This window comes from Leopardus geoffroyi, chromosome B1 (genome assembly GCF_018350155.1).
Source record: "Leopardus geoffroyi isolate Oge1 chromosome B1, O.geoffroyi_Oge1_pat1.0, whole genome shotgun sequence".
In the NCBI taxonomy this organism is placed as follows: Eukaryota; Metazoa; Chordata; class Mammalia; order Carnivora; family Felidae; genus Leopardus; species Leopardus geoffroyi.
The window spans coordinates 110,047,832-110,071,988 of NC_059327.1; the positions used below are offsets into that span (position 1 = coordinate 110,047,832).

At 38.3% G+C, this 24,157-nt stretch overlaps 1 protein-coding gene across 50 annotated transcripts in view; it reads right to left on the minus strand.

Annotated features, from left to right (window-relative positions):
- Nucleotides 1-2,114: 2,114 nt before the first annotated feature.
- Nucleotides 2,115-24,157, minus strand: part of ANK2 (ankyrin 2) — a 682,786-nt gene continuing 660,743 nt past the window's right edge. For 31 of the 50 annotated variants that reach the window (XM_045469598.1, XM_045469715.1, XM_045469646.1 and 28 more), the window contains 11 exons: nt 23,455-23,529; nt 20,389-20,520; nt 19,289-19,432; nt 15,670-15,955; nt 13,755-14,043; nt 11,317-11,409; nt 10,707-10,790; nt 10,439-10,603; nt 9,009-9,191; nt 7,367-7,458; nt 2,115-4,372 (listed from right to left, as the gene is read on the minus strand). In XM_045469598.1, the coding sequence (XP_045325554.1) occupies nt 4,189-4,372; nt 7,367-7,458; nt 9,009-9,191; nt 10,439-10,603; nt 10,707-10,790; nt 11,317-11,409; nt 13,755-14,043; nt 15,670-15,955; nt 19,289-19,432; nt 20,389-20,520; nt 23,455-23,529 (1,727 nt within the window). In that variant the 3' untranslated portion in view covers nt 2,115-4,188. The remainder of the gene's footprint in view (nt 4,373-7,366; nt 7,459-9,008; nt 9,192-10,438; nt 10,604-10,706; nt 10,791-11,316; nt 11,410-13,754; nt 14,044-15,669; nt 15,956-19,288; nt 19,433-20,388; nt 20,521-23,454; nt 23,530-24,157) is intronic. The other 19 variants (XM_045469687.1, XM_045469872.1, XM_045469882.1 and 16 more) reach the window with 7 other exon arrangements.

The following is a 24,157-nucleotide window of genomic DNA, read 5'->3' on the forward strand; positions in this document are numbered from 1 at the left end:
TACTAATGAGGATTCCAGAGGGTAAACTTGCACAAAGTCACATAAGTCCTGACATAGCAGTCCAATCTTAGTCCAAGATTACCTGTTGAACCATTTTGCCTCAAAGAAACACTTCAAGGACTCATCAAATGAACACTTCCAGTGATTGAAGATATCTGGTAGAGTACTACAAATACCACTTTTAAATGTCCCTGTCTACCCTCCACCCATAGGCTATTCATATGTGTCATCGATTCCATTCTGTGGAGCTAATTTAAAGTGAGAGAGTTCTTTTGTTTTTCCCAGGGAGTCTAACCAATAATTTGTCTGTAGGAGTTAGGAATAAAGGTTTTTCTCAAGATACTTAAAAGATTTTCTTAAATGTTCCACTATTACAGTGAAACAAAAGTTGTATTACACATTTACGTGGGTGGTTCATTCTAAGACTGTAATTCTAGCTTTAATTAGATCAGAAACAGAAATCAGACCTTAACTGAAGGAGAATGTAGTTTCTAAGCAGCGAGTGGCAACAGAGGACCAAGACATTTAAGCAATTCTTTTCTTATGGAATAATGAAAGCAAGCTGACCATCTTTTTTTCCATTCTTCAAGAAAACCTTGTAGTGATTTTGTTTTTCATTAAATATTTGGTTGGCTTCTCTTTATCTGTTCTTTTCATGTGCTTGTCTACTTGCCTACACCCAGACCAGATTCTCCATGCTGAAATATATTGAATTCCATCACTAGCCACCTAAGTTCAAATGCTGTTCGTGCCCGTTTCAATGTGTGTATACGTAATTGTCTCTTCTTCGTAACTAATTCAAGTCATTTATGAAATGTGCATAATCTTCCCTCAGTCGGGAATTGGGGGGGTGGGGTGGGGTTCACCCTACCTTACATTTTAAATATGTTTCTGTAAAAGGACATATGAACCACTGTTCATTGTTTCAATGGAGTTTGTACACCAATTAATGAAACGTGAGAAGACATTGAATATTCATTCCCTGATGCTTTAATCTCCTTAATCAAACTCAAGGCACTGGAAGCCATGAGTTCCTGTCAGTAGAAAACACAGCCCATGAGAAAAATGAGAGGAAGAGGATGGTCACACAGACAATCCTACTTTGGGAATTTTTTTTAACCTTGACTCTGTTTTTATTATTTTTTAATTTCAAGCATACTTGGTATTTTAATTTCGGGAGATCTTGTAAATCAACTAGGCATATGAGCCAGATCCAGTGAGCTTTACAGCTTATACTGGTTAAAACTTCAGTAAAACCTACTCGATTTCCTAACCATGTCTTTTTGTACGTTTTTTACAGTAAAAAATAGTCTAGCGGCACTAAAGAGATTTTTCAAAAAACTCTCCAAATACAACTGATTTCAGTCTTGTATGTTTCTGCCCTTTTGCTGTTTATATTGATGTATCCATTTAGTGTTTAATTCTCAGGCTAGGAGATAAATAACACCCCCACGCACCCCAGCAAAATGCTGTTCCCAAAAAAGGGTGTTTCCAGAGCACCCCGCTGCCTTGTAAGAGAAAACTAAAATGGAAGAGTCATGCCCAGTGGGCCTCGCTGCCCTACCAATCCCTGGTTACACTCCCCTCATTTTCCCCAAGCCCCCAAATTCCTGTTTAGTAATGATCCCAAAACTAAATATAAATCTTTGTTTTTTTTTTTTTTTTTTAATTTTAACGTTTATTTATTTTTGAGACAGAGAGACACAGCACGAACGGGGGAGGGGCAGAGAGAGAGGGAGACACAGAATCGGAAACAGGCTCCAGGCTCTGAGCCATCAGCCCAGAGCCCAACGCGGGGCTCAAACTCACGGACCTCGAGATCGTGACCTGAGCTGAAGCCAGACGCTTAACCGACTGAGCCACCCAGGCGCCCCTGTTTTTCTCCTTTTGCATAACACAATACAAATTTCTTTGAGAGCAAGGACAAAATCTTTCTGCTCATCTCCGTGCTTAACACAGTGTTGGGCATGTAGCATCTTCAGCTACTAAATAAAAACTACAAGGAAAAGGGCAATTTGTGTCTTTTTTGGCTTTAAATGTATCGCATCTCTTTAATAATGTCTTAGCTCCTGAAATCACAGATTAAGTGACAAAGAAGAATAAATCACTGTTGCCACATTTAACACTTGTACATTTTATTTAATTAAATCAGCCATTGTACACATTTGCAGCTATGTATTGTTAGTGTTGTATTTTTTTTTCCATTAACTAATACATGCCCTCATAGATATATTCAATTAGTGTTATCACCATGGGAACAAGATGCTGATTCATCAACTGAAAATTCACTTCTTCTCACAGTATTCAAGTTTTTTGATTACACAGCAAAAATCAAAACCAAAAAAAGGTGAATAACCATTATGTTGTTACACAGACATCATCTGCACTGCAAATAACACAACAGAAATGCTTTTCTTGAGCTCCAGTGAAGGTTCTGACAAGAAGGCCATGGTGTGTCTCAAAAAGTTTCACCATCAGCCTCTCTCATTTTGGCTGCCAAAAAAGCTTTATTTCCTATTCAACTGCCAAAAAGTGCTAGCATTTGAGGCTTAAGAGATTTGGCTTATGGGAAATCTCCCTCCCAGGAAATTTGCGCCCTTGGCAACACTACTTGAAATGATGAAGTGCCATTGTTTGTCACTTTTGTTTTTGACATTCGGAGCAATGAGTCATTTTTGCACAACAGGAAAAGACCAGATAGAATTGGAAAATGTTCAATCCCTGGAGGATAGACTCTTTTTTTTTTTTTAATTTCATCTTCATCGAATATACTTTTCTTTAACAAATAACTGATTCAAAATGTATACTGTTTATATGAATATATTTGTGAATATATATATATGTTAAAATGCTACACAGCTTCAACCACTAGAGGAATAAGGAATTAGGACATGGAAATCACTCAGATGATTAAAGTTCCTTCTTTGAAACAAACAAAAAAGTGCACAAATGCACTTAAGAGTTTCCAAGGGAGTTTGGATTTCAAATAAATAAATCAAAAATTTTAACCAAAACCCAATTTGTAAGGATTTCTCAACCTTGTCTGCAAGCTAAAAAACAGACCTAGCTGAAAAGTGAAAAGTGCTTGCTCAGGGTCAGAAGAATGAAAACCATCAGTGTGATTAGAAGAGAAGTTTTGACTGTGGTTTTGATTTTTAAATGCTACATGCAGGTATTAGAGAAGATATAAACCCGGGGGGGGGGGGAAACACTCCAGCATGGTGAAGGAGTTTAACCTTTTGCGTAGTGGGTAAATCTTGTTTCCAATGAATTATCTACAGTGCAGTGGCCAGAAGAAAGTACCACCAATAAGACAGCGTGGTTTGCTAAAGCAGCAATGAAAACTGGAAAAGTACAGTAGTTATAGCTTTTAAAATACCCTGCCAATGTGTCCAAAATCCAAAAGACCTGAAGATGCTAGAACGCCACAGGATGTAGCTGCTAGCAGCTGAATACCTCATTGTTTCACTCCTTTTGCCTTCTGCTCCCCTTCTCCCCTCCCTCAGAGTGGCTGTTGGAGAATCATAAATCAAGGCTGGCCAGCACCAGCAATAAGTGCTTAGTTAGGATAGTTCCTTGAGGTCATTAACCCATCTTTAACTAGGAGCAATGGCTACTCTGGAAGGTCTAAGGACATGGTAGGTCTGAAGTGCTTCTTTTGCAGTAGAACTGTATTATCATTCGATTGTGTTAGCAATATCTTAATTAACCATTGTTCAGCAATTTCTAGAGGCCTTTTATTTCCATGATGCCCAGTGTAGTTACGATAGGCAGTGGTTTTAATTTTAATATGTTGTTCATCTGAGCATTTTAGCTATATACATTGTACAAGGATATCCCTTGGAAGGATTCCTATATGTCAACACTCGAAGAGGTCTGTAGGTGAAGTTCTTCTGATCGATGGATTTTCATGGAGCTTGTGCAGAAGCAAAGAACAACGGAGGTGGCCAGTTTCCAGTTTAGCACAGACACAACAAAGTAGTGGATACAGCATCCAGACTGAAGGATGCTATCTTTGGTCACAAATTAGCTTACAGTTAAAGAGGATGGGGAAAAACTAAAACAAAATGCAGTGTTTCTGCTAAAAGTGGAAGTGTCAGGGTATCCCATTAGGTCGCTCTGCTAGTGAAACGGGAAGTTGCATATCGAGTGGATGTGTGGTTTCTGGTGTGAGGACAGGGCAGCCCCTCATTTGGCCTCTTGCTTCGAGTCCTCCTTGCAGAAATGCCGCAGGAGTTGCTGGAGGTCGCGCTGGAGGTCATCTTGGTCTAGTGCTTCTGGTACGTCCTCCAGGTGCTCCAAGTAAATGTGTTTTCCATGCTGGTCCTTCACCACAGCCCTCTTCTGTGTACTGGCTTTACTCATTGTCGTCCTGGAGGAAAGCAGACAAGAGAGAATTATACTTTCTTCACTACAAGGCAGCCACCACCTTTGGGGTGGGAGTGATCACTGTGACACGAAAATACTTCACTGGGCTACCTCTGGATACTTCTAGACTGAGCTATTAGTTTAACATCTGCGGCCATCCTTCCATCTCTCTCTTTTAAACATGGCCTCTCCCATCTGACGTTAAGTCATGAAATGTTTTAAAGTATTTTGGAACAAAGAATATTTTTTAAAACTTTCAGAACTATTTCAAAGAAATAAAACCATGCTTTAATGAGATTCTCTCCAAAAGCAACCATACAATCATTCGTGTTAGTTTAAGGTGCACTGATTTGAAAGCGCTTGGCACATCCCGAAACAGGGATTCCATATGTACTTTTTGACAGGCTAGGAAAAATAGTTTTTGATTTTCTGAAAACACCTCAGCTGTCAGCTTAATCCTTAGAGTTGCATCCTGTTCTGGGAAATGTTCTAGGAAAACTTTTCCATGAGACATAGATCTTTAAAAACGGGAATCTTATTCTAGCAACATAGAGGAAGGTGAATACCAACGAGAGATGAGGACTGCCCCAGCCTTGAAACTTCATCTGGAGACGGTAGGGAAGAGAGAGGAGAGAGAGAAAACACCGAGAGACAGATCCTTCCTCCATCTGCTCAGATTTCCAGGACTTTGCCCATTTTTGGTCTTCTATGCCACTGACTAGTGCTTTCTTGGCTCCCTCCTAATGATTACTTGACAAAAGGGGCTATGATGTACTGTGGTATTTAGTACTATTTTCCTGTATCCCTACTTGAAAATTATTAAACTGTAATTTGTTCATTCTCTGTCTTTCCATCTACTTCTCAATAGAATTATTCATTCTGTAAATATGTGGTGAACATTTTTATGTGCCAGGCACTATGATTGTAATAAATAAGGAAAACAAATCGCAGAGATTTTAAGCGATGTCCCAAATACAAAGTAACACAGTTAGTATGAAGTGAGGCCAAGACTCAAGGATTCCAGAGCCTGAATCCATAACCACGATGCCATGCATCTTCACTTAAAACCACAGAAGAGCAGTTTTCTTAGCTTTACCCCAGCATTTTTCTTAATGGATTCCTAGTGTTCAGAAGCTAGAGGTTCTACACTGTCATGCCTTTAAGATCATCCTGAGTTTTCATTGTTCTACCTTCTCACACTGCCATGCATTTAAGATACTCCTGATTAAAAAAAAAAAAAAAAAAAAGACTTATTTTAGACAAAATACTTTCAGGTTTTCTTTTGGGCATCTTTGTCTCCTTCTTCCTTCTTCTCATGTTTTCTTATTCTCTCCTTCCTTTGACACCACATGAATTATTTTGTATCTGAAAGCAAACTTAAATTTGTTCCTCTTGATAAAAAAGGTCCAATTTTGTTCCAGTGGTTGAAATCAGATTGTGTTTTTCTCACGATTCAGCACCCATAATATTTTTCTTCCCCGAAAAGGCAAATATCTGATTATTTCTGCCAAGAGCTAATAGCAGCCTTCGTGGCACTGGTGTGGCTGTGCTGGGGGGTGGGGGGGGAGGCGGTGAATAAGCTTCTATCACAGGACAATCCCTGATATTTTGTGCAGATATCATAGATGAATGTGCTTATGAGCATGTGTATGTATGTAACTCAAGCAGTGGAATGAATTTACTTATGTGTATTCAGGGGAGCAGTGGGGATGATAAAATATCTTCAGCAACATGCAAGATAAAGCGGTGTACTGACAAATACAGTTCCAGAACTAAATAGCTGTACAACTTAATTGAGTTGCTCCATATCCCTGGCTTCAAATTCACCAGCAGTAATTAAGAAGTTTGGATTAGATGGTCTCTAAATCTATCCCAATGTAAAGATCTCATGATGTTAGGGTGTACATGGTTTGTGTGGCTTTGCATAACTGAATAAAAGACGTAAAAGTTCAGAGTATAAAAAGTACTTTATCCTTAATTCACGGGGCATTTTTAAAGTTCCCTGAGCAATTACACTCTTTTAAATTCTTAGCTGCTGCTGTTTTTCACATGTGATTGGAGGGCGGAATTGTGACAGAACCTTTAATTCGCTGTTCTAATTATTATGTTCCGCAGGCTGAAAATAGCTCTGTAGAGTACTATAAATGACAATCTTTTTCTTCTTTACAAAGAAGCAAAAAGAACAATAGTAACTTGAATTTCCATTGTGTCTTTTCACTGAGAAGCTGAGGACACTTTTTTAGCATGGTGCTGCTACAGGACCAAAGCGAGAGGGGACTAGAGAGAAGGGCCAGGAGATAAGGCAATGGTGCTGACAATCACGCATCAAGTAGGTGATAGGGACGACAGAGCGACAGAGCTTCACAGCTTGTCTCTTTCCTCAGGCACAAAAATGAGCCACTTACTTCTTTTATGGCCCTTTCTTAACTTGTTAAAATCCCTGGTTTCAGCATTTACAATCAGGTTTGTGGGTATCCAACTCATGCTCATGTTATTTGCCACTCACATGCAAGATCATGAAACAACTTAAAGATTTTAGAAGCAGCTTAAAAACAAAAACAAAACCCCAAAGCATGTGCCACTCGGCATTATGATTCGGTACGACTGAGCTGAAGGTTAGGGTTAGGGTTAGTCACAAGATTAATCTGTGAGCAGCTGATTGGTTTCCTCTCCAAATGTGCTCCAAATCTGTCAACACAATGGAATATTCTAGCCAGTTGGCCTTAACGAAACTGATGACTTGTTAAAACCCAGGGAGTGGTTGTGTGAACAGGTGTCTCAGTTCCCCTCAAGCCTTGGTATCATTTTCAAAGCGTCAAGAGGACACTACAGGTTTGACACACTGACAGATCTACCACTTGGCAAAGCGGACAACGTAGACAGAGTTGGTAATTCCCAAGGGACGTTAGGGCAGAGGTAGGGGCTCTGTTTTTCTTACAACTGGAAAAAAAAAGTCAAGGTGTTAGTAGGCAGAGCATAACCCCATGCTAACCCAAACCTTTTAATTACTGATCCATCCTCTTTCAGAATCTCATTCTCTACTAAACTGGGTAAGTGCACTTTCATGTGGCTACCTGTATAGCTCAAAGCCTGAAGAAAAAAGAAAGTAAGACAAAACCCACCATGAGCCATGGACTTAAAAAAAAGCTATTACTTTGCTTAATTGATACCATAAAAAGATACACTTGAAAGGAGAAATAAAAACAATCCTAGGAACAAATGTAAATACTGAGTTTTATTTACATCTCTCCCATTTGTGAGGGAGATGCATTGTATTACTTATAAATGGTGGTAAATAGCATCTGTACTGATTGACTTTTAATTTCCTCCACACCTCATCCCCCCCTTTCTCCGGTGGAGACTCTAATGATGAATATAATGATCAGAGGCAAAAACAAGCAGCAAATGAATAAAGCCCAAAGCGTACAACTCACATAATTCACCTTTTGATTATACAAGGTCAAAATACTGTCCTTAAAAGTATTTAAATAAGGTATGCTTTTCATATCCCAATGCATTCCCATATATAATCTCAGTGCACATTGCGGGTGTAGAAGAGAATGCACATATAACATTCAACTTCAAAATGTCTCAATAGCAAAAAAATGTTTTGTAGATGTTTGCATATGCCCTACAATCCCTTAGTGAAAACCCCTGGGGCCAGATGTATCTCAGAATTCAGAATATTTTCCCTTTTGGATTTTAGAAAGGTAGTATGATATATATGCTGTATATTTGAATAGCTCTGATGGGGCAGGGACAGCATCTACTAATCAAATGCATAAATATATCCACAGAAAAACATATGAATATTCAGTCTAGGTAGGACCAAAAGACTCTCCATGTCATTATAACTCCATATCAGCTCACATTAAGTTTTACTGCCAAGTTAGCTTGCTATTAACCTACAAAATTTGTATTGGTTTTCAGAATTTTGGGATTTTTTTTAATCCTAGTAAGGGTTTGTGGATCTGTCCCTATGGACCCATTTCCTAATTACTGAAAATCAGAACTTAAATAATTATAAATGCTTGTTTTATACTTAGGTTCAAAATAAATCAGAGTTTTCATTAATGCCTATCTTTGGAAATATTTGAGAGCATTAGCTACTAGAGATAATTCACAATCTCTTTCTTTCTTTCTTTCTTTCTTTCTTTCTTTCTTTCTTTCTTTCTTTCTTTCTCTTTTCTTCCTTTCTTCCTTTCTTCCTTTCTTCCTTCCTTTCTTTCCTTCCTTCCTTCCTTCCTTCCTTCCTTCTTTCTTTCTTTCTTTCTCTTTCTCTCTTTCTCTTACTAATTAAAGAATTAAAGTCACTTCTGGAGCATCTAAGCAAGATGTACAATCATGACCTAACTCCAGAGATTCTGATTCTGATTCAGTTGAAGTGAATCCTGGTCATCTAGACTTTTAAAAGCATTTAAGATGACACGGAACTTGTCGCTTTGTGGATACCACAAGTTGAGAAAACGTTACCTCACTGTACAAGTTATTCAAACAGCAACTCTACTCTCTTGAATTATTCTGCACCCTTCCATGAATACATATATGGAATGACATAATGGTAAATCATTTTATTTTTAAACACAAAGCAAGCACAAAACACACAACACAAAAACACAAAAGTGATAATGCTTCTATACCTCTTCAAAGTCATCTTTGGCTGAAGGAAGATCAGTGGCTAAACTAGAATCACCCAGATGTTTCTCCATCCTTTCTCCATGTACCATAGTTGTTTTAACAACTTTGCTGACTCTACGGCCTTCCACTGGTTCAGCCTGAAATTGTGAGGTACTGGACAAAATGCTGGGCTCAGACAAAGTTACCTAATGAATGAAGGACACATGATAACACAGTTTCTGACTGCCAAAATGTAACAGTGATGGATTTTTCTATGTAAAAACAAACAAACAAACAAACAAAACCCCAAAACCTTAAAATGGTATACACAGGCCTTCTGGAAAATAGTATTTTGGAAAAGAGAAGCAGGTACTAAAAGAAAGAAAAAAGCCTATAATCAACCGGTAATGCCTATATAATGACTCTATACACACAGCACCAAACCCACCAATCAGCTGAACGAAAATCTGTCAGGAAGTATATGAATAAGAAACTGATTCCTCAGCGACATGACAACCTGAGCATGAACTCTCTTTTCCCCCATGTTTAAATGGTTTTGACTTTATGAAGATAAAATTAAACCCCAAAAGAGGAACTCTCAAAGATATGAGAAATTGAAAAAGAAGATTTCTAGAGAAACTGTGGGTGCGATAATAAACTTCTGAGGATGTGAATGAATGCAAAACAGTGAGTGTGTCACCAATGATATGTCAAAATGTTCCTCAGAGAGGGAAGTAGAACAGAAAGAAGTAAAACTATAAATCAAGGAGTTTCTGGATCCTGGCTTTAGTGACTGAAATGCAGAAGTTTAAATATCAAATATTTATCTCCAGTGCCCTACAGAAGACTGCTATGCTGCCCGGGCACAAGCATTACAACACAATTTTACAAGGTCTTTTCATGACATACAGCTCGCCAGCAAATGGAATTCTGGTCTTTTAAAATTTCAGTTTTGGATTTCTGTTTTTTGTACTCAGCCATGAATTAAACAGAAAATAGAAATAAGAAGGACCAGGGGCACCTGGGTGGCTCAGTTGGTCGAGCGTCTGAGCCTTGATTTCAGCTCAAGTCCTGATCTCAGGGTTGTGTGATCAAGCCCTGCATCCAGCTCTGTGCTGACAGTGCAGTGCCTGCTTGGGATTCTCTCTCTACCCACCCCCCCTCTGCCCCTCCCCCGCTCGTTCACACTCTCTCTCTCTCTCAAAATAAATAACTTAAAAAAATAAATAAATAAGAAGGACCAAGCAGAGACAATGAGTATAATGGCTACAAATGTCCTTGAAGGTTAGTTTAAAATTCCACAAAATCATGAAGAAACATGTGAATATGCAACTGAAAGCAGAGTGCCATATAAGCGGGAGCAGTGGGGCCAGTATGGACAATCGTGTCCGTCTCTTCTAACTCTGTTTTAGACCTCTCCATAAAATCAGGTTGGAGAATCAGATGATCTTACCTCTGACTGTTCAGTGTCACTCTTTAATACAATGCGCTTCATGACTTTGGAATAGCCATCTCCTTCCTCAATGCTGATGGGTCCCTGTGCCATTCCCTGCATTGTAACCTCTTCTTTCTCTGTGCCATCAGAGGCTACGTACCGCCTAATGATTTTCCTAGTGACCTGAAAGATATTTTATTCATGTATCTTGTGTTTGAGTGACAGTACCGGGGTACCGATAAGTTTTAAACAGGAGGCTTTGAGATCAACCATGTTAGGACAATACCTTCTTTACCACAGTGTGTCCATGCTCATCAATGTATTCTTCTTCTGTGACTGTTTCTGGGGGTATGTCAGGCATATCATCTCCCTAAACAGTTGAGAGAAAACGGTCACTTCAGTGTCGGGCATCAATTCTGAGAAACTACTCCCAAGTGCTTATAATGTTAGAAAATGAAGGGAGCTACTGAGAAGCACTGCTGAGATGCCAAATCCTGTCGAGTAGTGTGTTTTAAAGAAAAAAAAAAAAGGTGGGAAGTAACATGCTTAGGAGGAGTGGACCAAAGTTAGGCATAAAACAAACACACCAACAAAAACAGACAAGCAAGGTGAGGTGGGTGGAACTGAAGAAGCGGTCTCTCTCTTGCTGTTCGCTCTCTTGGAAGTGGGCTGCCAATGTCATCACCACTGCAGGTTTTTTTGTTTTGTTTTGTTTTGTTTTTGTTTTTTTTTTTACGAACAAAACTTAGGAGAGTTAAGTGAAGGGGTCTGCTTTTGAATGGCCATGCACTACCTAAAGAGCATGCCAAGCCCTCGTGGCTCCATGGCTAGCATCACTCTCTGAGGGTTACGGGGACAGAAGTGTCCCGGACGTGCAGGAACGTAACAGCTGGTACCTGAATAATCACTCGTCGGCGGACAACCCTGGTAGTTACCATCGCCTCCTCATCTGAGCTGGCCTCCAGCTCACCTAATTCCTCTGTTAGCTCCTGGTGGAAGCATGGAAGCATCGTTTTGTTTAACACGCTAAGGAATGTCTTCACTACTGGTTTCTGCTTTAGTTCACATGGTTTTCTGAAAGTTTTATTCATGGAGGCTGTGCTAGAAAAGCCAGCACAGCAAACAAGTGTGTGTCTGTCTCACACTTTGGTAAGAATACTTTTTTGTTCAATGAATGAAAACAACTCTGGAATTCTGAAAGCTGAGTGCCCATCTGTCAGAATCTATCAGAAGAAACGAGCAACTTGTCCACATTACTTCTTGGACTTAAACTCCTGATAAATAACCAAATGTAGACACAAAACTTAAGCAACACACACACACACACACACACACACAACACTTGTAAGCCATCAATACTCAACACTCAGGCTTAGGCTTAGAATGATTAACCCACAGGTATAGAAATAACTTATGCTTGTAGCAGAACTTTCTGCAAAAAGTCAAAATTTCCTGCAGCTCTTATCTAGCCAGTTGAGCATCTCCCTGGCAACAAACAAGGCAGGCTATGAATAATATTAGACTCATTTTGCACAGAAGTTAAGATGCACAGGCCAGTCTGATTTTATGGGTCTGGCCCAGAGTCAAAGATGGAGCTAAGAACACAATTTTAGATTAGAACATATCTCGGGAGCGTTCCACTGAATTACTCTTTCCTAACAGGATACTACTTTTTTTTTTTTTTTAAAGAAAACTCAATGATATTTTTTCAACATATTTTAAAATATCTGACATATTTCTATACGCTTTTCTGCTAAAGGAAAACATGTAAAATCGAAACCAAATTATACTTTAAATACATTCTGGAATCTGCTGCCTAGAAAGATGATCAGCAAGAAAAGTGACTGAAGTTAGATCCTCAAGTTAGGGTCATGAGAATTAAGGGTCAAAATAGGAAGCGTCACAGAGATAACTGGATATTCACCAAGAATAAATGGAACAGGCCCATAGAAAGTGGAATACAGAATGACTTATCAACATTTATTTATACGCATAGAAAAAATAAATGAATTATACAGATAACTGTTTGAAATCTATACTTCAATTAGCCAATGGATTCTTAGGCTAAATTTAGTAACTCCTAAGCCCTGATAGCATCTTTGAAACATTTTTACCAGAATTCATTTAAGCTGAGAATTTGGGAGATGAGTAATTCTGTGCAAAGGTACACTTAAAATAAAAATCCATTCACAGGATGAATTCATTATTTAAGATAACTACCAAAACTGGGACACAGTTCTCATTTGCCTGAAACTCCCCTAATTTTAGTTATGATCTTAGATAAATCCTGCTAGCAGATGACACCCTCATAGTGAACAAAAATAAATGTAGGACTTAAGCCCACAGATAGGTTGTATCATGCTTTTCTTCAAAACCTTTCAGTTCTTTTCTATACCTCATTCTTTACTACTGAGACCTATATTAATGCTTTAAAAACACGGTGACATAAAAAAATGCTTTTGAATTCTAAAAGGACAAATATATAATTTAATAGATATTAAATTTAATCCAAACAGATTCTCACACTTTTTTGTGCATGACAATCATCCAGAGAGTTATTTAAAATGCAGATTCTCGCTCCCCTCTTCCCTGAGATTCATTCCTCTGAGGAGGGCTTAAACACCGCCAGTGAACACTGAGGCATGGGAATGATTCAGAATACACCGTTTAAATTAATTTCTTAGATGGTCTCCGGAGACCCCTCTTTGCAACATCAAAGCTCCCTTAATGACAAAGGAAACACTTAAGTAAGTTTCTGCTCCTTATTCTGACATTCTGAACCACGATAAGTTGAGGTACCTTTTTCAAAGTCATTCTTAAAATAGGTATAAGGAGATCTATTTTGGAAATAATCCTTCCTTTAATGAGGAAAATTTGGGGGGGGGGGGGAGGAAAACCCCACCTGATATCCACAGTCTGTGTGTTCATCACCTGACAGCACAGACAGATGTAACCAGAGTCTGGCTCCCACAAGTTTCCATGGCTGGCAATTACTGGGGGCCCTGTTAATCCCCCTCACTAGTCTTCGTGCCCATGGTTATCAATTCTGAAAAGCTACATCAGGCATACTGTTTCACTCCAGGGTTCATTTTCCTTAGCAAAAGGGTTTCCCAATTGTAAAATTAAGGCTTATGTTCAGGTAGCAAGAATTAGAACTGTGTATCTTTTTTTTTTTTCCTAGATTCCCTGGTTCCCAAGTTTTAAAGGGGATTGAGGGGTTTCCGGGGTCCAGGTCGATTTTTTTCAGAGAAAAAATAAACCATCAGAGACATGGAAACTGGGGAAGATTTGTAGCTTTGCTGCCTGTGGGCAAGGAAAGAGAGGAGATTCTTACCTTATGGAAAGCTGCATCATCATCGAACCTTTCAAGGGCCTGTGGCTGGTCATCAGCAGACTCCACTATCACAAGGCTAGTTTTCTGAGAACTCTCCTCCTTATGTTCTGGGGGCTCTTCGGGTTCCTGTACGATGGGAGAGTCGCCCTGCTCACTAGATGTTGGAGTCTGGAGGTATGGCCTCTCCTCCTCAGGAGGGGTACTGATTTCCTCAGGTGTCTTGCTTTGAGAGCCAGATATAGCCGTAGGCTTTTGAGTCTCTGACACTTCCGTCCCTGGGGTTGTCACACTGAAATGGAAAAGCCAAGTTACACCATGAGAGCATTTGCATTTCCCCTTTTGCTGAAGCAAGGCAATTGGAATGAAAGATGGAACTTGTCTTCATGGTCCATGACAAGTCAAAATAAGTTTTGTATATGTGGCCGAGAAATGAAATTTGAATAAAAATCGTATGTAAGACAGTTACAGCTCCTTGATCTAGTATTGGCTGGGATGGATCTATTATAAAGAGAAAAATTATTCTAAAATGTATTACCATTTCTTTATCTCTACAAAGTATATAAATTATAATTTCATCTTTTCTTTGATAACTCAAGGTTATCTTGAAGATTTGAGGAGGTTTATATAACAAAGATCTGTAGATAATAAGGCTTCTGAAGCAAGAATCAAAGTTTGGGAAATTTTTTTAAACATACATAAACCCCATGTTAATATGGGTATCATAATTGCAAATATGGAGAGATTCTTATTATACTTCTGGAAAATTATTACTTGATGGAAAGACCTAGTTAAAACTTCTTCTTCTGATTTAATTTGGAGTTACTCCAATGCAATCTTTATAATCTCAATTTTAAATAAGAAAATTCTTTTTCTGCTTTTAAACTTCTTATTACAAATTTCTGTCGCTCTGTAGATACTAAGTGCCCAAATGCCTCTCTGATATTCCCTCTTTGCTTCCCATCTTTTTATTTTTCTTTCTTTCTTCTTTCTTCTCTCCCCTAAAATCTAAAGGTAGCTGGTAGGCGGTGGCTCAGTGGAAGGAAGAGGATTTTATTACCCATTTCACCCTCTTCTCAATCTCCAGTGACCCCAGCAGAAAACTCACTTACTGGTGTAATCTCCTGACACACTATTCTCAGATTTCAGGTCTGGGGACACACTTGCCTTTCACATCATCTGTTTTCCTTCTCTAGATATAACAAGCGTCATTTAAACAATTCTCTTTCTCATTTGCTTCTATGAAACCCAGTACTTGAGTTCTGAGCTGACTCTTCTATAGCTTCCTTTAGCCAGAAAGTCTCCAGAAGACTTCTCTGTATTTCCACTCTGAACTTATCCCACTTTATTTTGATGGTCTTTCATTCTGTGTGAATAATTTGTGTTGCGTTTTTATTTTTATTGTCAGCCACCCCACTGCTTTGGTGACATACACTGAGGGCTGCTTCGCCTACAGCATCCCTGTTCATACTGTGGACTAGCCATGGGATAACTGGCACATATCAGAGCACTGCAGAGAAGCCAAGTGCAATAGTCTTATAAGCAATAAGCATGAGGTCTTCATGAAATCTTACAGTTTAAACAATGCTTTCACAGGCATATCCTTGACCTGTGACCCTATGAGATGAATAAGGTATATATTCTTATAACTTAGAGATGTGGAAACAGAAACCAAAAAGGGCTTGGGGCTTGCCCAAGGTCATAGAACCGGAAGTTGTTTCAAGCAGATCTACCATACAATGCTGCCATAATTATGTCTCAAATCTTTCGCTCTTTTTCCTGTAGTTCTGGCACTTGTTACTGGTGGGCTTATTTGAAAACCATCTGAAAACAATTTACGGTTGCACATGCCTGGCACTCTTGCCATACTGGCTTATTTCTTGGAATTACATTGGACAGGCTTTCTTTCGAAACTCACAAGTACTCCTGCTGACATTCAAGAGATGACTCTTCAGGCAGGTCTTGCATTTTCCCTGAGAAATCCTGTTGAACTTGCTCCTTGTGAGTTTGGGGAAAGAGCTCTGTTGCTGAGCTGTCCCCCTCAGTTTTGGGGATGCAATCCTGAAAAGTAGAATAACCGACAGAAATGTCTTCCTCTGAGACAATGGGAGGGTGATCACAGGACTCGCTTTCTTTAGAAGCAGCTTGCTCCTCTTTCTGCTTGTGCTGTGCACTGCATAGCTCCTCTTGAAGTACTGAGAACCCTACAGGGAGAAACAATTTAAATGAAGTATTAACTGAAGCTCACTTATATTAAATGGGTATTTACTAGGTAACTATTAATGTGCCACATCCTGTGATAGATCCACGGTTACAAAGCTGAATGAGATAACTGTGTCTGCCTTCAAGATACAGATCATCTAGGGGTGCCTGGGTGGCGCAGTCGGTTAAGCGTCCGACTTCAGCCAGGTCACGATCTCGTGGTCCGTGAGTTCGAGCCCCGCGTCAGGCTCTGGGTTGATGGCTCAGAGCCTAGATCCTGTTTCCGATTCTGTGTCTCCCTCTCTCTCTGCCCCTCCCCAGTTCATGCTCTGTCTCTCTCTGTCCCAAAAATAAATAAACGTTGAAAAAAAATAAAAAAAAAAAAAGATACAGATCATCTATTGAAGCTCAGGCAAGTAAGAATCTATTGAAATGCAGAGTGACTGGGCCACAGTGCCAGTCAATAAATGCAGGAGCACCCAACTCAGGGTTAAAGAATTAGGAAGGGAAATGCAGAGGGTGTGACATTTTAAGGAGACCTAATGATAACTGCTACTGAGGCATAGAATGTAAGTGGGAAGAAGGATTAGAGTTTAATAATAATTAATGATAGCTAATACATTCTAAATATTATGTGTTAGGCACTGTTCTAGGTGTTCCGCAAGTATTAACTTGTATTAACAACACTTGAGGTTAGTACCCTTTTTTGTGGAGGGTCTCTCATGCCATGCTAAGGAATATTATCATACCCAGGGCAATGAGGAGTCACTGAAAACTTTAGCAGAGGTATGACTGACATTCATCTACTTATTTATTCACTCAACAGATGTATATATTATCAACTATGTAGTAGGTGCTGTTTAGACGTTAGAGATATAGCAGTGAACAAGGTAGAAAAAGTCCTCACTGAACTTTCATTTCTGCAGATATATATTTATGATAAATTTTAGGAGAAAAGGAAACCATGGTAAAGAGTAAACTGGGCTAGTATTTTAGATAGAATTGTCAGGAAAGGGTCCTTTGGGGAGACTGATTTTGAGCAGAGGCCTGAATAGGTAGGTATTTGATGCTCTGAGGGAAGAATGCTCCAGAGTGGAGGAAACAGAAAGTAGCAGAGCTCCAAAGCCCCAAAATGCATAGGGTGCCCAGGGAACATCAAGGAGGCCAGGTGTCTGGGATTTATATAAAAAAAGGAGAGAGACAGGAGATAGGACAAACTTTCATTGGATAGTAACACACACCATCATTTAAATCTATGAAAAGAAGCTACAGAAAGGAATTGTGTAAAAATAGCCAGAAAAATAAGCAAAAGAAAAAAAAAAAAATGAAGGGAGGGTGTCATGGAAAGTGAATGAAGAAAATGTTTTTAAAAAATATTAATTTTTTGTCAAATATTACTAAGGAGTAAATAAGATGAAGACTGAAAAATTATTCGCTGTATTTGGCAATGAGGAAATCATTAGTGAATTTTATAAGATTACTTTCTGTTGAGTGGTGATGACTCAAAAAATGTCACGGATTCTAGAGACAGTTCTAGAGAACAGGAAGACAGGAAGTAGATATAGGGAATATACGCTATTCTTTTGAAGAGATTTTCTATAAAATGAATGGAGAAACAGAACAATCATACAAGAAGGCATATAGGGTGAAGGAGTTGTTTTGTTTTGTTTTTAAAGAATGGGCTCTACTTAAATGTCCATCAACTGATGAATGGATAAAGAAATTGTGGTTTATATACACAAAGGAATACTATGTGGCAACGAGAAAGAAGGAAATATGGCCTTTTGTAGCAACACGGATGGAACTGGAGAATGTTATGCTAAGTGAAATAAGTCATACAGAGAAAAACAGACACCATATGTTTTCACTCTTATGTGAAACTTATGAGAAACTTAACAGAAGACCATGGGGAAGGGGAAGGAAAAAAAAATAAGGTTAGAGAGGGAAGGAGCCCAAACTGAGAACAAACTGAGGGTTGATGGGTGGGAGGGAGGGGAGGGTGGGTGATGGGCATTGAAGAGGGCACCTGTTGGGATGAGCACTGGGTGTTGTATGGAAACCAATTTGACAATAAATTTCATATTAAAAAAATAAAGAACGGGCTCTATTAAAGCATGTTTTAATGCTCTTGAGCATGATCTAGTTGTAGGAAGCCACAGTGGATAACTGAAGGAGTGAGGTCCTTAATTGGATGAAAAGAGATGAGATCCAGTACAAAAGAAGAGATAATGGTTTTAGCAAAGCAAAGACATTTCATACAGAAGGGAAGGTAGAGTACAGACACTGAGATGCACTTTGGTAGAGTTTGTGGTGAAAGAATATGGACATTCGCTTAGGACTATTCTTATTTTTTCTATGAAATACGAAGCTTGGTCATTAGCTTTAAAAAAGGAGAAGAGAAATGTTGGAGGCTTGAAAGAAGAAGAGAAGGTATAAAATAGAGGTATGAGAGAGACAGAAAGAGAGAGCAAGAGAGACAGAAAGAGAGAGAGAGGGAAAGAGAGACAGAGAGGGAGGGAGAGAAGATAATGAGCATGCAAATAAAGGAGAATGGATCAGAGAAACTTTAGTACTGAAAAGGTGGTAGGGCCAATGGCTGGAGGTCCCAGTGGGTTTGAAGAATCACTAGTATCGAAGCAAAAGAAGAAGTAAGTGTAATGCTTCAAATCAGGACCCAGAAGTAATATAGTCAGTGGTAATGATATAGTCTTGGTTGTGAGCACAGGAATGGGTAGCTAGAGTAAGACACAAGTATAAGAAGTACCACCAAGGATCCGAGGAAAGGGCATTGGATAGGTCATCCGTGTTGTTATGAACTGAGTATTTGTATCCCCTTAAAATCATCTGATGAAACCCTAATCCCAATATGATAATATTGAGAGGTGATGCCTTTAGGAGGTACTTAGATCACGAGGGTAGAGCCTTCATGACTGGGACTTGTGCCCTTATAAGAAGACACCAGAGAACTAGCTAGTTCTTTTTCCCCCAGGTGAGGACACAGCAAGAAGGCAACCATCTGCAACCCAAAGGAGGGTCCTCACCAGAACCTGTCTGTGCTGTCATCCTGATCTCTGACTTCTACTCTCTAGAACTGTGAGAAATAAATTTCTCTTATTTAAGCCACCCAGTTTATGGCATTGTGTTACAGCAGTCCAAAATGGTTGGAAAAAAGGTGAAATAACAAAGAATGAACAGTATGAAGGTACCTATAAAATGAGAAAAATATGTGATCACCAGAGTCCACAGACACCCTTTAAAAAAAGAAGGAAGATTTGTCCCAGTCACCTGAATTAGTCATACATACACCACACACCCACACACACAGATTGTTTGACCTTCACTATGATCCAGTGCAATTGTCTGTTCAATTTCTGCATAGCTATGACTGATGCGCTCCTGGAGAGGCTCTGTGCTGGCCTCCATGAGATGAACAATATCCATTCGGTTGATCTTGGTGAGACATTCAATGAGACTTGTATCTGGGATATTAGAGAAAAAAAACAGAAAAACATTTATAATATCTGAGGGGTACTCTTTTGAAAATCTCTTTCATTTAGTTGCCTTACTAAAATTTTTATATCTGTACAGGAAACAAAGCCCAACTAAAGGTCTTTGTAAAAAAAAAAAAAAAAAAAAAAAAGCAAATAGAAAGGAGGTATGCATAAAATAGTGGGGGAAAGCATAGGCAAAAGCCCTAAAAGGAGAGTTGCCAGATAATATATAGGATATCCTGTCAAATTTGAATTTCAGATTTAAAAAAATTTAATATAAGTATATCCCAAATACTGCAGGGGGTATACTAATACTAAAAAAATTATCTGTAGACTCTTTGAAATTTAACTGGAAGCCCTTTATTTTTATTTGCAAAATCTGTCAATCCTACCTAGAAGAATGGTAAGAGAAAGAAAGATAAATGTAGACTGGATGTTTATAAGGGAGGTCTGTAGGTAGATCTTCAGAGAGGCATTAGAGGAAGTAGCAAATTTAGCTGAAGAATGAGAGGAAGTAATGGTCTTTATCACTTCTCATTTTATTTGATGTGGTCAGAATATTATACATAAATCATTATAAAGAATATCTACCTGACATCTTTCTGTCATGTAAGTTATTTAGGAGTAAAGGTAATATACTACCAATAAAACAATGACAAATAAAGTAACTGCGTCCAGTCTCAATATTTAGAAAATTTTAGGACTTTCATAATGTTCCTGTTAGCAGCCAGTGTTTCCGCTGACATTGTTCATGGGAATATAAGAATTTTTATGCAACATGCATATTTTAGAAATATCATAGCTTGTTCTCATTTGCTTACAGTAGCACTTCAGATTGATGGCATTTGTTATTATTTTACTGAATTTGCAAGAGAGGGCTTGTTGAATAAGACATATACCCCAACCTTTAGCCTAATGCTTTTTACATACAGTTTCCCACCTACCTGTAGCATGTTTCCCATCCCTTTCCAGCCAGTACTTCAATAGCGCATGACTCTGGTCTTGGAGGGAGTTAGGATTCTCAATTCGAATTTGATGAATTTGCTCCTCAGTGAAATCCAGTTCTCTTGCTAATTCTAGACAAGAAAATATTACTCTAAATACAGTACTTCAACATTTGAGTCTCTAACACCTTGCCTTGTGATTTTGTAAGTGATGTATTCTTTGTAGTGCTGTAATAGGGTTCATTTTCTCCCCTATGTATTAGAAGTGACTCTCAACAGGTCTTTGTTCTTCTAGCACTAATTGTGGATTTTATTAAAACTGGATATAGAATCGATAACTTTCATTGTGGAATCACTAAGTTTGAGACAACCGTTGATACAAATATGTATAATTCAGGCTCAATTAATTCCAAAATGCAGAAGAGACCATTCATACAGGCCTATACTCTTAACCAAGATAATGAAAAATAAATTACTAAAAATAGGAGTTATAGACTGTTTCTCACTTTTAATCATCATTAGGCAATGTTTTAAGTACTATAAATCCTATTTCTGGATACTTGGATAAATACTGGCTGTGGTTATATTATGGTGGTTGGCTAAACTCCTTTGATTGGATGTCACATGAATAAAAGGTCTGGGAAGCATTAACTGACCTAGGGGAAAGCCACAAATTTTTCCTTTAAAGTCTACCACTAACACTGTATTTGGACACTTATACATTGTGGTATGAGTGAGTGAGTGTAAATGAGTGTCTTCTTTGGAGGGCAGCTTGCCGATATCTTTCAAAATTAAAAATATACATACCCTTTACCCAGATATTCAATTCTACTTCTAGTAATGTGCCCTGTAGAGATACTCATGAAAATACACCAATGCACTAGGATATTTGTCATTAACAGGAAACAACCTAAATATCCAGCAATAAAGGCCACTGGTAAAAGTATGATACTTCCACACAGTAAAAATGAAATAGCCGTTTCAAAGAATGAACAGGTATGTCTACCCTGATGGAATATTTACAAGGAATATTACTGGGGAAAATTGTGCTTACTTTTAAATAACAGACATAGATGTGGGTATTGTATATTTTTTGGAATACATGAGAAAGTGTAAGCAGTTACTTTTGAGGCATGGTGTTAGAAGACCAGATGTAGGTGTGAAAAACTTATTTACTTTTCATTTTATACCATTCTGTATGGTTGTGGGGCTTGAATTTTCAACAAGTATACAGATACTACGCTTTATACACAAAGACACTTATTTAAAAAACAAACTAAGTAATTCTGAATGTTACCTATTTGTCAATCATGGATATTTTGATGTCCTTCCTTTCCCTAAATCGCTCAATTAAATAAATCTGATTATTATTAACAATTGCTTTAAAATGTTTAAAAGTGAGGACATGACTATTCTTTCTGTCTTGTTATCAATTACCTTTGTTAAAGGTTTTACGGAATTCTATGCATCATACTGATTCCATAATTCACTTTCCTTTAAAAAATTATTTAACATACATTATAGCTTTTATGCTTAAATATCCTAATCTCTCAGAAAATTAGTTAAATATCTTACTTATATGTATTTCAACAGGCATCCAAAGCAAATTTTAGTACTGTTCACAATGGAGATATCTAATATAAGGTATCTAAAATAGGGAGCCCTGGGTTACATCTCCAACCAAATTTTATGACAATTACATCATACAATGATTTTGAAACACAGTCATCTCCCCAAAGTTTAGGTATCCATAGCTCCCAAAGGAGGATGGTGACATGTAGCATATTATCAAATCTCCTAATTTAAAGTTCTATTTTTCAATGAATTATTGGGACTTCATCATTTCTGCACAGCAAAGGAAACAATCAACAAAACTAAGAGGCAACCTACAGAATGGGAGAAGATATTTGCAAATGAAATATCTGATAAAGCATTAGTATCCAAAATCTATAAAGAACTTATCAAACTCAACACCCAAAAAACAAATAATCCAGTTAAGAAATGGGCAGAGGACATGACTAGACATTTTTCCAAAGAAGACACACAGATGGCTAACAGACACATGAAAAGATGCTCAACGTCACTTATTATCAAAGAAATACAAATTTAAACTTCCCATCTGTCAGAATGGCTAAAATTAATAACACAGGAAATAACAGATGTTGAGGAGAATGTGGAGAAAGGAGAACCCTCTTACACTGTTGGTGAGAATGCAAACTGGTGCAGCCACTCTGGAAAATGGTATGGAAGTTCCTCAAAAAGTTACAAATAGAAGTACCCTATGACCCAGCAATTGCACTATTAGGTATTTATCAAAAGGATACAAAAATGCTGATTCAAAGGAACACATGCACCCTGATGTTTACAACAGCATTAGCAACAATAGGCAAATTATGGAACGAGTCGACATGTCCATCGACTGATGAGTGGATAAAGTTGTGGTGTGTGTATACCATTTGCAATGGCGTGGATGGAGCTAGAGTGTACTATACTAAGCAAAACAAGTCTGTCAGAGAAAGACGAATACCATATGATTTCACTCATATGTAGAATTTAAGGAACAAAACAGATGAGCGTAGGAGAAGGGGAAGAAAAAAAGAGAGGGAAGCAAACCATAAGAGACTCTTAACTCTAGAGAACTGAAGGTTGCTGGAGGGGAGGTGGCTGAGGGGATGGGCTAAATGGAGATGAGCATTAAGGAGGGCACTTGTGATGAACACTGGGTGTTGTATGTAAACGATTAATCACTAAGTTCTACTCTTGAAACCAATATTACACCATATGTTAACTAGAATTTAAATAAAAACTTGAAATAAACAAAAAAGAAAGTATTATTTTTCTAAATTCCAGAGATAATAAAAGGCCTGCCCTGGTTCACACAGTGAGTTAATGCAGAGCCTGGATTTTCTAGTTCATAGTTTATTATTCTTTTCACTATTCCACATGGTCTTCCTCAGGGAAAGAAACAAAACACACAACTTGTTCATTGTTAACAACACATGGCTGATGCCACTGTTATTTAAGTGAAGCAAATTTTGGTGAAAAAGTGTGTCACACTCATTTTACCTGTCCAGCTGAAGCCAAGGTGATCAGCAATATAAGCCAGCCTTTCCTCGATCCGTTCCTGCTCATCCTGTTGATCTACAGAAGGTCAAAAACAGAATGGCCAAAGGTTGTCTATGACAGGAGAGCAACCATAGTACTGATCATCCAAAAAAGGAAGTCACTTGTCCAAATATTTGATAACAGCACAAATTAGCTATCATATTTTAAATCATTTTAAAGTTATGTGTTTGCCTGATTTCTGGAATGGAATGGGGAATAAATGTAATTATAAATCATGAAAACCAACTGCTTCCATATCTCTTTAATCAAGACTAGCCACTGGACATATTATAGAAGTCAATGATTTCTAGTAATTAATTTTAGGACTTTCTTTTTAAATTATCTAAGAAGATACTGCCCACCGGAAGACAATCATCTTGTTCATCAAACAACAGAAAAATCATAAATGGGATGCAGAAGTGGAGTAACTAGTTAGGACCTCCACTATTGCCTGTGGTAGCATAGATCACTTCCAGGTCATGTCTGAAAGAAATCACATCCAAGATTCATAAGAGACACAGATCATGGGTTAATCGGGCCATCCTGTGTTTTTTCAGTGTGGCCAGAAACAACATCTTCCTTGGTCCTGGTGACCTTGGAAGAAGGGAAGATAAAAGCACATGTATGCGTGTCTGTTGTTTCAATAGGTACCTATGTCTTTCGT